The sequence below is a fragment of the Larus michahellis genome, chromosome 2 (genome assembly GCF_964199755.1).
Source record: "Larus michahellis chromosome 2, bLarMic1.1, whole genome shotgun sequence".
In the NCBI taxonomy this organism is placed as follows: Eukaryota; Metazoa; Chordata; class Aves; order Charadriiformes; family Laridae; genus Larus; species Larus michahellis.
In genome coordinates this window covers 120,355,995-120,371,234 of record NC_133897.1, presented here as the reverse complement: position 1 = coordinate 120,371,234, position 15,240 = coordinate 120,355,995, and the positions used below count along the sequence as shown (strand labels likewise).

Genomic DNA, 15,240 nt, shown 5'->3' with positions numbered 1-15,240 from the left:
TATGGGGCATTCCACCCAACCTTCTCTAGCAAACAGTAGCTGCAAAAGTTGTCCATGCTCTGTCTGTTACGTCAGAATTCTGAGCAAAATGGAGATTTTATTTCTCCAAAACAGTTTCATCTGAATTTGTGTTTTATGTTAAAATTTCCCATGGCAAATGTGATTATAAAAAGTCTATTTGGGGGGGAGGGGGAAATACCAGTCTTTCACAGTAATCTTCACCATTACAGTTAAATTTCCAAATTATCAGCATCTAGAGCATAAACATTCAGGCTGCACAGGTTTTCAGACTCTCTTCAGAGAATTCCGCCTACAGTCCTGGCAAGATTATACCCAAACAAATCGGTGAGTTCCTCTCAGTTTTACTTGGAGTAAATGGAAGAAATAGCTTGGGTAAAACCTGTACCAGACATTTCTTAGGGCAGTTCCTACAGAAGATACGCTGAGCTGTGAAAACAACATAGCAAGATAAGAAAGGGAAGAGTTCTTATCTCTCTGCATCCAGCTTCAACATCGTTACGTGAAGAACTTTCTTTCACTGTAATTACAAGTCATACCATAATTTTTCCCTTGGGCAGCCCTAAAACAAGCCACCTGCAAAACTATCCCGGTCGCTAGCTGAGCAGGGGGAGGCTGCCTTTGACTTGTCAGTACCTCGGTAGCAAAGTCTGCATCGAACCCCATTGGTTTGAAAACATGCAACACTTCTGGAGATCAGTCTGGACTTTTGGAGGACTTGGCCCTATCCTTGAGATGCTGATCAGCGTCATCCCTTGGGATGCTGGCCCACGTGCGGGAATTAATTTAGTCTGTTCAATGCTCAGCAGCACCTCATGCACACAGACAGCATTGTTCAGATTAGCCTCTGAATTGCTCCAACTTTTGACAAAAAAGAACTATAGGCTGTTGGTTTCAGATGTCAGAGGATTTGGCTACCATCACCAAGCAAGCATAGGGTGTTGTTTTTTTCTTCCTACTTATATTACAGAGCCGTAGAAACAAAAAGTGAAAAAAACCTAGTGGGTTGTTTTGTTTCTTTCCTTTTGGCAGTACTCTATTTCTTGGTATATTATTTTCTAGCTGCCATCCGTTGTATTAAATCTACTAAACTCAATGAGACATACATAAGTAGGAGTATTTCGTAGTGGCCTAATGACATCTCAGCTGAAAAACAAGTTACAAGTATAATAGAAACTTCAAGTATTTTTATAACACTTACAAAGTTAAGATAACACCTACAGAGCTATGAACTTTCTAAAATAAGAAGGTTCCAGAGGTGCCTTATAATCAAAATATGTTTTGCAGGCATAAGCTAAATGACCTCGGGGACTTTTCTTGTTTTGTCTGTTTCAATGGAGAATCTCTAATTTAAGGGGGGAAGGGAAAAACCTCCTTTTCTTCCAGTCTAGCGTACAAACAAGTCAGTGAAATAAGTCATGTGTTATTAAGAATCCTCTGTAGACCTTGTTTTCCATTTGGAGCCTTTTAAAACATAACCTGCAGAGTGTGGAGCATAATTAACAGTTAGAATAGTCAGGATTTGCGGGACAGTATAAATTAGGCCTGTTTGAAGTAGCTTTGTTAATCCTGTTTTCAAGAACCACCTATGCTGTCCCTAGAAATCTTAAACAAATTACATTGTGGTGGAGTTTGTGGCTCAGAATATATTTGTAATCAATAGAGGACATAGCCTGAGGTAAACTGAATTTAAATTACAAACTAAAGGTCTCATCTCATGAGGACGTGGAAGACCCTCAGTTCATTCTTAGTAAACGGTTATTGATACAGTGAACCTCCAAGCAGCATAGAGTCCCTCAATGTTTTCTATTTTTCTTGCCATGTTAAAAAAGGTTCCAGATTTAAACAATTTTTTTGTATTTCCCTGTAGGGCTTTGTACTTCCTTTCCTTCTCATCAAAAGTTTGCTGAATCTGACTAAGTAGTAGGATTAATGAAAATAAATGCATTAGATTTTTTTAACGTTTCATGTTAGCTCAAGATTTTGAGGGTTTTGCTTTCCCTTGATTTAAGACAAATTGAGAATGCCACCCATGCTAAGGAAGGTATAACTTAAGGTTACCATTGTTCCTCAGTCAAGGCGCTGTAGTTTCTCCTCTTCTGCCCCTTACCTCCTCCTTAGTGAAAGTTACCACGACATATATAAAAAATGAAGAGGAAAAAAGTGAGCTTACTAGTCAGTCTGCTGTGGCTCTTCTGTGACTGCTTGTTGTGCATTAGGCAAATGCAAGGAAATGTGACTTAGTTCATTATCGCCCAGCAGGATCACCTGGTCCCAGGTGTGTGCCCCAGCAATTCTGTTATTGAATAAGCTTCTCTGTCTAGTAGCAGCTTTGGGTTTTCAGATCAAGAAACTGTAAACCAAATACCTGTAACAACTCTGCTGCTCTGAGATTCTTTGAACACATCTGGGAAAAACTGAGAGATCCCTTCAGAAGCATTTGACAATACCACGGCAGCAAAGTCAGTCGAAGCAATTCTTGGCAGCCATTTGTTGCCTTTTCAGTTGGGCCAATACAGCAGGTCGTGGTACCACCCACTGAAAGGGATGGCATAATGAGCAAAAATGGTGAAAATACTGAAAGCAACAGAAGCTTCATAAGCCACTTTCACTGCCAAAGCTTACATCCAGTAACCCTAGCTGTGGACGTGCTGTAGAACCTAACAGCAAAGCAGGGCAGCGTGCTGGGTGGGTCCAGAGAATATGCTTAGCAGAAGGAAAGTGAAGAAATTATAATATTTCTTTGTCATTTTAGTGTGTAACCTGCCACACGAAAACTTGGTTGTCATTTGAAGAGTTAGAGGCTAAGGTCAGTCATTATACTATGAATCTGAGGAATTTTTAACCAGAAGATAGGTGCAAATGTCAGTGTAACTTGGGCTGTGCGGTTGAGTCAACACCTCCATAACATGGCCCGTAGCTACGTAAGCACAACCTTTGAAACAATGAATTTGTTAGCGAGATGGTATCTTGTAAGTCAGTAGCTCAAAACCAGTTTTCTTTTTAAATGCTATCATGATACCAGCAGCAAATTGCAGAAAAAATACAACTTCCCCTTTGTAAAAAAGGATGGAAAGAGGCTGCCTGCCGCCTTGCCATGGATGGCTGATGGGTATCAGAATTTCTGCAGTGATGTAGGAAAACGTTTTGTTCGCTGATTTTTGAGAAATTAATATCCCATGGGTGGCTGGCTGTTACTAGGCAGAACTGCAGGGAAATAGCATTTCTTCTCCAAGCTGGCTTTCTAAATGACTTTCACACACTGATACCTGGGATTCATACCTCAGCACTCCTTAAGCTCGAGTGGTATTTATTCTCCTTCTCCGTCACTTGCGTTCAAAAAGTATGGGTGTCTCTCACTCCAGGCAGGCTTAAGGGAAGATGTAAATACTACAAGGCCAGTTACTTCCTAAGAAGTAAAGTTGCATTTCTGCTTCAGCAGCATAAATTGAGAGAAAGCCTTAGAACTAGTTCCAGCTTTGAAGCTGGATAAGGGAAGTCTTCCAACATTTGCTGTTGCCTTTTCTGAATCTCCGATCTTTTGTCCTTATTACGGCCATCAGGATGGAAAACTCCAAAGAGAAAGATAACAAGCATCACCAATTATTCTTATCAGATAATTCAAAATTGCGCTTCTAATGCAGGCTATTAATAACCTGCTTGATGTTGTTGTGCTACATGAAACGATCATGGACTTAAAAGTCCAAAATGTGTTCTTGATTAGACGTCATTAGTTTGATAAATATGCCGGGCCTTTCCACCACTGATTTGCAAAATTATTTTAGGTACCTTTTACACGCTTCTGAATGATTTTAGATAGGCAATAAAGAACCAGGATTCTTTCTACCTTATCATTGCCATATGCTTTAATTAATGGGTTTAGGTATGTATTTCTAGAAGGAAAATCAACGTCTGTTTCCATTATGTCACACTTAGACTAAACACAATTGAGAGTAAAACATACTTTTCTAAAAACAGAATATGTTAAATAATTCAAAGGAGGTACACTCAATCCTTCAAATAACTGAGAGTATTAAAAAGGCATTCTTTAAATAAATAAACATTAAAAATAAAGCCAGCGAAATAGCACTGGTTACAATTAACAGTGAGCAATTTAAAATCTTTAGCTCAGCCTTATAGCATTCTGGAAGATGTGTTATCCCTTGTCAGTGACTGCCAGAGCAGAACCTATTCAAAGTGGAAGAACTTGAAAAACCATTGCTAAACCCGTGGACGGAACTGCAAGGTTGAGAAATCCAAAACACAAGAGGGCTTTTTAACTTTGGACTTCAGCCTTTTATATGCAACTTGTAAATCTTCCCAGGATAAGCACAGAGCAATCATCTTATATTCTAAAATTAATCTTAGTGTTTGGGGTTGGACCTGTGTAAGAAAATAGGGAGGGAAGGGACTTTTCTCGGGAAGAAGTGTGGTTCTTTCCTTACTTCCCTCATGTTCAGTTTGTGTTGGTTTTAGTTTGGGTTATTCAGCTCTAGAGAGCAGAAACTTAAAATTACTGACAACCCGATATTCATCTGTTGCTAACTTGAATACTTTGAAATGAGGAAACAAAAATGGTTATAATCTTGTATTTAGCTTCGATGTCATAGCGTGTGTGTGTTTTCTGAAGAGCAGGTGGAATCTTATGGGTGGTTATGGCAAAGGGCATAAGGCTTAAGCCAGCATTGTATCTTTTTCTCACAGCAGCGTATAGAGGTACACGAATTTTACAGAACTAAATAAATATGGCTTTTGGAACACACGGATGGACTGCAGGCCAGCAATGTCAGTGTATGTGTTATTGGCCACGTGAGATGGCTGTTAAAGTGAATCTTTGCAAACATGCCTGTTTCTCCTTCCCCATCTGTCTGTTTAACCAGTCCCATATTGCTCATGCCGCACGTTGTGAGCTGTGTAGCTCTGAAACTATGTATTTATTAGCATCAGTCCAGGTACTGTGATGTTCTCTTCAGGTTTTGGTAGAGCTGTATTTGCAGGTACACTCAAAATGTCCAGTGCTGTAATGCTGGAAACCTGGCCATTCTAAAAGCAATTGAAATAAGTTCTTGCTGGAGTTACAAAAACATGACTCTTGTTTTGAACTGGATTGCAGAAGAACAAGAGTTTGGTTTTCTCAAGTGGTGAAACATGAGGAGGAACTTCTTTACTTGGAGGGTGTCAGAGCACTGGAACAGGCTGCCCAGAGAGGTGGTGGAGTCTCCGTCTCAGGAGACATTCAAAACCCACCTGGACGCGTTCCTGTGCAACCTGCTGTAGGTGACCCTGCTCTGGCAGGGGGTTGGACTAGGTGATCTCCAGAGGTCCCTTCCAACCCCTGCCATTCTGTGATTCTGCGATAAATAACAGCACTGCAACATTCCAGTTACGTTTTGTCTCTCACAGATACAGAACTTTATCTTTTTTTCTCCTTCTTGCAGGGACTTAAAGCAGCCGACAATGACCCTACAGCCCCACCTTATGACTCCCTCTTAGTCTTTGACTATGAAGGAAGTGGCTCCACTGCTGGATCCTTGAGCTCTCTTAACTCCTCAAGTAGTGGTGGTGAGCAAGACTATGACTACCTAAATGACTGGGGCCCACGTTTCAAGAAACTTGCCGATATGTACGGTGGAGGTGATGACTGAACTTCAAAGTGAACTTTGTTTTTGGACAAGTACAAACATTTCAACTGATATTCCCCAAAAGCATACAGAAGCTAGGCTTTAACTTTGTAGTCTACTAGCACAAGTGCTTGCTGAAGGCTTTGGCTTAGGCTGCAAATCAATTTGGGCTCCGTGGAATATCAGTGATCCAATGCTGTTTGGAAAAAAATATTGAGCTCAGTTACACTTGAATTTTACAGTACAGAAGCACTGGGATTTTATGTGCCTTTTTGTACCTTTTTCAGATCGGAATTAGTTTTATGTTTAAGGCTTTAATGGTACTGATTTATGAAATGATGCATTAAAGAGACAAAATATGTTGGGGTGGGGAGGAGTAAGGTGAAACACAATATGCTTCAACATGCTTTTGTTACATCGCATTGCTTTTATTAAAATAAGGAGATTAAAAAGAAACAAAAAAAATCCTCATGGAACAATTTTATTATCTGGGAGAGAAGACCATGAGGTGGAACAATGTACATTACTTCTAGTTTTAGATGTTAGGGGATTTTTTTCACTAAAATTCTAAAACTTATGCAGCTGGTTGCAAATAAAGGGAGTTTTCATATCACCAGTTTGTAGCAGAATTGATTTTTTTTTTTCTTATGCTAGAATGTTAGACACATTTTGGTCTTAATCCATGTACACTTTTTTCTTTTTTTTTTAATTTCTAGTATTTTTTTCCCACTTCACTGTAAAAATGGTATGTGTACATAATGTTTTATTGGCATAGTCTGTGGAGAAGTGCAGAAACTTCAGAACACGTGTATGTATTATTTGGACTATGGATTCAGGTTTTTGCATGTTTATATCTTTCGTTATGGATAAAGTATTTACAAAACAGGTTGCAAACAAGTGACATTGATTCAATTGTTGAACTGTAGTTAGAGTACTCAATATTTTTTTTATTTTTATTTTTATTATTTTTTTGGTTTGGGGAGGGAGAAAAGTTCTTAGCACAAAAGTTTTACATAATTTGTACCAAAAAAAAGGGAGGGGAGGGGAGTTCGCCTGATACTGGTGGCACGAGTAAATATACAGTATGTTTTGGGGGCGGGGAGGGAAGGGGGAAGGAGCTTTCAAACTGGAGAGACTTCTGAGAACAGCTTTGCCTCTGTATTGTGTACCAGAATATGAATGATACACCTCTGACCCCAACGTTCTGAATAAAATGCTAATTTTGGATCCGGTGCTTGGTTTGGCATTTTTTGTCCTACCTGGGCAGCCCTGACTATAGTAAATAAAAAGGACACAAAGTGCGTTTGAGTTTTGTCAGAAGTTAGGTGCGCTTTAGCATTCCGTACTGCTGGGCTGAAAATACACTGCACGTAGAAGAAAGTTTGGCACAGATTTGGAAGGCAAGTTCCCAGGTGAAAGCAAAGCGATCTGTGCCATTTCTGAGAATTCCGAATTTTCAGTTCCACCTCGATGGCTATCTCTTCGGTTTAATGTACATTATCTAAATAACAGAGCTTGCATCATTTTTGGCTCATTTCTAGACTGACAGTTTAATGATTGTGTGATTATGCTGCGGGTTGCATAAATAAAGTAGATTGCAGATCCTGGCAGTCATCTGCCACCTGGACTTTCTTACGCTGAAGTAAAGACGAGCCCATGATAACTTCAGTGCGCATCAGATTGTGTCCTTCAAGGTGGTGCTCACGGTCGTGGAGCTTTATCAAAAAGTCCCATTAGGAGATTAGCTATTACTAAACATGTTTCTAACCTGTTACAATGATTTATTTGCGAACAAAGCAAACCTAGTAGGTACAGCAGTTCCGCCGCCTTTCACTTGCCACAATCTGCTCAGGTTTAATGTCTACATTTACACTCATTAAGGACCTAATTGTGAACAGTGTGAAGCTCAAACTCGGCAGAAAAGCCGCAGTTCCGCAGTCTGTTGAGAGAACTGGAGCAGCGGGAGGGGATCCCAGGCACCGGGACTGGCGTAGCGTCCTTCTGCGCTGGGAAGGCTGGGCAGGGGCTTAGCCTGTGGGTGATGCTCTTCAGCGTGGTGCCGCCCCAGTGCTTCCTCAGCACTCAAACTGTAATTTACTGAAATGGACTGTGACTTCCAGAGGCAAATCCTGAAATCTTAAAGCTGCATGTGAGGTATCTCTTTTTCATGGGCACGTCTCCTTTCTTCCTCTCCTTCCTGATGATGCCTGTGAAAGCTGAGAGGTAGCAATCCTCTCAGACTGGGATATAACATTTCAGTGTCTGCCTAGCTGGCTATTATTTATCTCATGCATATGTAACTATAGCTTGATGCTGTAAGAAAGCCTTGATTTTTCAGTAATGTGTCCACATTGTCAGTGACCTTCTTTAAGCTATTTCCATATTAATTAGCAGTGTGGGGAAAAAAAGATGTGGAGCAGGACATAAAAATGAAAACCTGGCTCTGCATAGTTAAGTCAGGAAAACTTTTATAAAGGGCAGGATTTAAACTGTAAATGCACGTTAAATAAGCAAAAGGCCACTTTTAGCACATTGATTTTCCTTCTTCTGTCATTTATGCAAAAATGTATTTTAAGCATAATAATTCTATTATCGTTTCTTGGAACCAACAAAGTGGAAATGCTAGAAGAATTTTATTTAATTGACATCGAATGGTGAAAGAGATACGGAGGGGGAAAGATTTGTGAAAGGTTTTCAGTTTTGGCTATAGTACATTTTTTTGTTAAAATGGAGCAGAGGTCGTCTTTTATGAGCACTCAGCTCTTTTGCACAGCAATAGGAGCTTTATCTTGATCAGACAATCTTCCAGCTCTATCTACAGCTGCTCTGAAATAGTAGCAACGGTTCTCAAGCCTAGTGTTAGGTCAGCATTAGGTCTGCTGAACCTAATCATTTTTATGCATCTCAAATGCTTTTACAAGAAAAAAAAATAATGTTTGAACTGATCCCCTTTCATCAAGTTTCATGTTGGTTCTTATTCTAGAAATGTGCAACCAGGTTTTGTACCCATAATACATGCATAAACCCCTGTTGGAGGACTGCACGGAGAGAAAGGGGATGGCTGAACTTTAGACCCTACAGCTGTCTTGGGAAATTCCTGCAGCCTCTTTTGGAAATGGGATTTGGCAGTGATCTGTATTATCTCTGCCTTGTAGATGTTGTATCCAAGGGAAGTTACTGGCAAGAAATAAGGCTGTAGGAACTTTCCTATCTCAGCCTTTCTACAATTTGTATTTTCTCTCAATGATGGTCCTTCGTAGCCTATTCCTTCTGAACTTCAGGGGTGAAAAAGGTGGAGAAGTGTGTTTTGGGGGAATAAAGATCTCAAGTGGATACTTGAGGCCTTACATGTGGGCGGATCTAGTTTCCTGTGCTTCCTCTGGAATTGCCAAGCATTGGTGAAGGATGTTAATACTTATCCCATAACAGCCTAAAACATACTTATCATGCTCCCTCCAAGTAGCTGAACCGAGTGACGTTTGAGTTGTCACTTGGTGATTTTAGTGGTGGTGATGTGCTCTTGGCTGTGCTGTAGCACTGTTAGAAGCCGGCTATAAAGCTCACTGATCTTTCTGAATGCAAAAAAACTCACATAAATCAGTTTGGTAGGGCAGACAATGAGCACTGACTTCTTCCCCTCACTCCAATTTATTGTCTTGCTTGACTCTGCTTTATAAATGTTTATAAATTCATGTAACTTTTAAACAGAAGATGTTTGTGTCCGTATTGCACTGGTTTGCAGACAGGAGATGTTTCTCACTTGTGAACAAAAATATTTTAAATAGCCATTTATTTTCTTCTGGTGCCAAAGTAGCAAAGTCACTCTGATGCTAAAAGCCACATAAAATCTGTTTCTTGGGAGCTCTGTTTCTTGGTATGTAGCATTTTTTGGAACCCTACCAAGCTGCTTACCATGAAGAACATTTATATCTACTCTGCCGTGGTCTCATTCACCTTAACACGCAAGGGAAAATGTCTTCTGGCAGGTGATGGGACACACATCCCCAGAAGGGTCTCTCAGACCTGTCTGTAGTCATTCAAGATGTCTCAGGTAAGCCACTGCCAATTCTTACCTTGCACAGCTACTCCCACCTTCTGAAGGAGCCTTCTTTCTAGCGGGAGTAGTGAGCTTTTGGCAGATTTACCTTTCTGGATCAGGCATGTGCAAGCAAAGTCCCTGCTTTTACCTCAGTCAATATTAATTATTGAAATAAAATGTAGAAAAGTCACTGAAATTCCTTAATACCTAATTCACAATGGAGTTATTTTATACGCAGTTTTCCTCATTCAGCCAGAGATGATCTAGATTTGTACGATGTCCTTACTTTTTTCATTTCCTTCACATTTCTTTACATAAGCTGTACTTTTACTGTAGGAAAGGATCTTTTCTAGGAGTTTCTCTAAAGCATAGGATAATTGCCCTTGACTTAATATGTGTCACAGAAATAATGAGGAAGCTTCAGGAATAATGAAAAAATTTTCCCCTTAGCAACAAAGCCCAGCTGGGAAATCGAAGAGGAGAAGAATGGCTCAGGAAAAAAGGCTAAGCGCTTCCCACGGGGACTCAAGGTGCCTTCCATCATACAGATCGGGAAAGAGCATCCCATTTGTTAGGGACCCTTTGATCAGTCAAGGCACTCTCCATCCAGGCTGCTGCTTCTGTACTGGCCAAATGGCTTTTTTGGTGTAGTGGAGGACTTGGAGAAGCCTCTTCTCCGGAGCTCCCGGTGTCATGCTGCTGCTTTTCCTGCTGGGGTACGTGCCACCACCGAGCTTTCACAATTTTTGCCCTCAGTTTACCTACATAGTTGAACAGTGCCATATCTCAAATCAGGCTCTACATATTCTTCAGTTTACAGCCTCAAAGAATCGAGGCCTCAGTCTTGTTTTGGTTTGGGTGTTTTGCTGTGGACTGCAGGATGTGTTCTCAACACAGCAATAGCTGGGAGGACTTGTCTTCCTTTTCAAAGTTTACTGTCCCCAACAGCATTTTTCCCCTGCAACCTCTGTGGATTTCTAGAACATCAACAGAGCCAGCAATTGCCAGTAACACAGTAGCTACTTAGATTTCAGATTCGTATGCTCTTTTGATTTTTCTGTCACAGAAGAGCATACGCTAATGTGGTGATAATGGGAAGTTGCAACCCCCATAGAGCTTTTTGAAAGGTCAGTCAGGGTGAGGTGGTGGGCATGTGCTCTCTGAACTGCTCCCCGCGTAGCTCTGGCTGCAGAGAATGCATCTGTGTGTGTGTGATGGAACTGCTGGCGCTCAGAGGATTTAAGTGTAGTCGCAGCTCTCTTGCCCCTCTTCCCTGAGCACCCGAAAGCCACCCACATACCACTCCTGAAACGCAAAACCTGGAGCTCACGGGCACCCACAAGTCTCACCTCAGTCCTCCCCACCGTTCCCTTATCACCTTTACAACCAGCCACTACCTGGATGAGGTGATCGTTATTTTCTCAATGCTTTCATCTTTCTTCTCCTCCCCCCACCTTATGAGAGACCGATTTTTAGAAAGTATTTAGGACCATTTGTCTCTTATTAACGAAGGGCATGCCCTCTGGTTTATGAATTACTGTTGGTGCTTGCCGCATTTTCCTCTCCTAGTATACATTTTTAAACCCCTTTTGGTTTGCATTAACAAATTCTACTTTCTTAGTTCTCTTGGCAAGCCCAAGAGAATGTTTCTGCTTTCCTCTTCCCCGTTTTCAGTTTGTGTAACCAGCTCTTTTGCTGCTGTTTTCAGACCTTTGATCAACCTCCTGTAACTGAACAAAATGGTCAAACTCTTCTTCCTTGAAGCGGCTGATTTTTTTTTTTTCCTTTTAGTGGGGAAAGTTCTTGTTGCCTTTGTATTTTCCTGTGTGGCACCCAGAAAAAAAATTGATTTTGCATCGTTCAAAATGGCTTATATTTATTCCTATTTCTTAAAATCAGTTTCTTTAGAGAGGATTTTTTTTTTTTAACCCTAATACATTTGTAAACCTCATGGTGGTACGCATTTATGTAATTTCGTGAAACCACCTTCAGGTGGTTCACCCCCTCCCACAGAGCCTAAATACTGGTTCTGAAAGCAACATATTTCGCTCTGGGTATGAGTAATGAATGGTAGCATCGTGCAAATTACTTTTATACTCCTGCTTCTGAAGATTAAATTTGTTGATGTGGGTATGTATAGATAGACAGATCTGTGGGCCCACCCCTTCTGGGTTCCATGTTACAGAAGTTTGATTATTACATTACATTTGTTATCTGCAGTACTGCAGGGGGAGCTTATAAAACCCCAGCTGTCTCTGTGCTCCATACATCAAAAGTAATGGCCAGATAATCAAAATTATGTTCCAATTCTAGAACATTCATTACTGGTGGCATTGTATAAAGCAGTTATAAAAACAAGCAGAGTTTTTGTGCTGGGATGATTAGAGGGAATTACACTAAAAACATAGAATCATTGCTGGTATGTTTTGTCTTGAAGTTAATAAAGAGCAGTTTGCTCAGCAAGGTTATTTTAAGATAAACTGAGAAATAAACGAAAATGAATCTTTTAGCCTGACCTAGTCAGGAAGCAATATTCTGTGCCCTATCTTTCTGAGAACTGATTTTTCCTCATTTGGGCAGAATGAAGGCAACCAAGAAAAACAACCAAAAAAAGTAAAACCAACCCTTAAAAACTCCTCGTGGAATGGGAGAGGCAACTTCAAAGACCTGCTCTGCTGTCGTGTCTCATAGCAGAAGAATTCTGGGCTATGGCCGAGTTTTTTGATCTTCCCATTTTTTTGTGTGGCAAGAATTCACACTGACTAGAGCCTGAATAATCTGACTGCAGAGTCTCTTAAATCCAAGCTCTAACTTCGAGTTAGTTGCTTTTGTGTTTCCTGTTTTTCCTTGTTGTTAATTAGTCCTATGACTAATTAAATATTTGCTGTTCCTGAGAAAAGACTAAAGCCTCAACTACTGTTTGGGATGTAAAAAGCCCCAGTCCGTGCTCAGGAACAGGGAACGGTGCCTTGGTATTTTATATGCCAAGCGAACGCCATTCTTTTGAAAACAGCCTCTTGAATTTTGCTATGAAAATCTCTGGAAAGCTCTAGATTTTATCCTGAAGGAAACAGATCACGAATCCTTTGCAGTTATTCACAAAATAAATTGTTTGCTGGACTTTCCCACTCAGCCTTTGAAGGCAAGACTCAAATGGCAATAAGGTTTTCATACAGGACGAGGACCAAAAAGAAACATTTTGAGCACAAGCCTTCAGCCTTGTACTTCAGGGACCGGAAGGCAAACCCTCTTGCTGAATAGCAGTCCATCAGGTCAAGTTCTCATGAAAAATTTTGCCACTTTGAAATCCAGTAGTGTCAACGTGTCTGCTGGAGCAATGCGTTACAGAGCATAACTAAGAGTGGCAGGATACAGCCCTTCAAAAGTGGGTTCAGTGACAAAGCTCCTCAGTCAATGGAGATGCTCCTGTTGTGGATGCTCCCAAATCTGCATTTGTCTCAGAGAAAACATTTACACCTGTAATATTTCTGCAGCCATATACAGTAGTATATGAAGCTAAATAACCTTGGATAACCAGTAATACAAGCACGAATATCTTTGTTTCAGAAAATGGAGACTGACATAACAATTTCAAGTTGTTCTCAAGTGTCAGTTGACTTCTTTTTGAAAAATATCCTTTAATGACTTTATGTTTATTACAACTCACTGTATTCACTAAGTTGCTGAACTCTGGACCGTGCTGTGATGACAGGCGACCCTATTTAAATGAGGTTTTACAGAAAGCTGTTTCAGAACTGGGTATTTGGAAGAGAATTTTGATGGCAATTTTGTTGGTTGATGGTCTCAAAGACCACTAGACACTCGAACCTTTAGTAGCTGTCACGGGGATATCAGATCAGCTGCCATTCTAGAGGAGAGGGAAAAGATGACTCCGTGAAATTAGATTTCAACACTGCTGCAGTCATACATACAATTGAAAAAGCATATAGTGAAGTGCTGGGTCATGAGCTATATGCCGTGTAAGTATTTATTGTAGCTCTGTGGGCTGCAGTCCCTGATCATTCAATACACCCTCACAGTGATGGTGATTTTACAAGGACAGGATTCATAATCAGCATCAAATAAAACATCAGGCTTCCCTGAAGATCATCACAAGGTTGTTTGTCCTCCCAACTCACATGAATATGTCATACTTCGGTGTATTTGTGCATCTTATTGCAGGGGAGATTTTCTCCACCACTTGAAAGTCCTTGCGAGTCTTAAGAGTGCTAATTTTTGTTACTTGAATATAACACTGTGTGGGATCCCCCACAAAAAAAATATGTTTGTGAATGTCCATTTAATAAAGAGTATCAGGAAATTAGAGTAGAAAAGGACAGATTATAATAATACCCCATTGACAACAGCGTATAAATTTGCCCATTGCATTTAAAAGAGGTCTTCCATGACAGCATCATCCTGTTGTGACCTTTCTGTAATTCTAAAACTGCAACAAAATGGGTATAATTTTGGAACTGGAGAAGTGGGGATGGAACGGGCACTTATTCTGTGGTCATGAAGATTTGGGACTTGTGACCCCCCTCAGTGAAAATGAAATTGCTAATGTCAACCCATCTCTGGCAGACGGCACCTCGCATTGATTTTATACATAATTCAGGACAATTGACAGCCCTTTGAGGACAAGCTGGAGACTGATGCGTTATGGAGGCTAAATTGCTTCTCCCTTCTGGAAAAGAGGGTCCCTTGAGGCCACAATTTATGTTTAATGGTTTGACAGTTGGGACGGCGAAGAAGTGGGGCTACGCTATGGCTGATGTGAAGATACTCACAGCGCAGTAGTGGCACAGTAAAAAACTGCCTCCTCTGAAATTGTTATTGTCATAAGATAGCCAAGGCCCCCTTTTCCTCCCTCTGTCTTGCCACAAACTGTAGTAAAAGAAATCTGAGCACCTTACCCATGTTTAGTTTGGCGTATACAGTACCAGATGTATTGCGTGTGCGATGGGCTGGCAGGCCAGCCGTGGTAAAGCCTAATCAGCAGAAAAGAAGAGCTGATGGGAAAATAGCGCAGCTTCCTTGCTGATGCTCTTCTGCCTTTTTCACTGGTTGTATTGCTCAGACAAATGAGCAGCTGTGGGATAAACCTGGGCATAAAACTGAAACGTGTCCATTTCCTTTAACTACCCGGGTCTGAGCTTCCACTGCGGCTCCCGGGTAGTTCTGATGGGATCTCTCCAGGGTAAGAGAAAAGGCACAAGCACTTCTGATGAAGCAGCTGCTAATGCCCAACCTGGTTCACCCCACATTGCCAGGGGTGGGCAAATGTGAAATACTAAGCCTGAGGGTACATTTTGTTCTTCGACGTCTCATAGAAAATCTTTTTACTCCAAGAAGCACCACCTCCGCCAACAGCTGGTGCACAGCTCTCAGCACGGTGCCCTGGTTTTGGCCATGAAGATGGACGGTCTCTGGCCACCACGTGCGTCATGCAGGATTAGAACCAGGACAGAAAATTCCGTTCCTGAGCTAGACGTCACCAGAATTCCCACTTTGCTGAAGAGGTCTGTTTATTTCTGAGTACTAGCAAAAATATCTCTGCTG

At 41.0% G+C, this 15,240-nt stretch overlaps 1 protein-coding gene across 1 annotated transcript in view; it reads left to right on the top strand.

Annotated features, from left to right (window-relative positions):
* CDH2 (cadherin 2) overlaps positions 1 to 6,866 on the top strand; it is a 119,674-nt gene extending 112,808 nt beyond the window's left edge. The window contains exon 16 of the mRNA XM_074576893.1: positions 5,457 to 6,866. Coding sequence (XP_074432994.1) covers positions 5,457 to 5,663 — 207 coding nt within the window. The 3' untranslated portion in view covers positions 5,664 to 6,866. The remainder of the gene's footprint in view (positions 1 to 5,456) is intronic.
* The last annotated feature ends 8,374 nt before the right edge of the window (positions 6,867 to 15,240 follow it).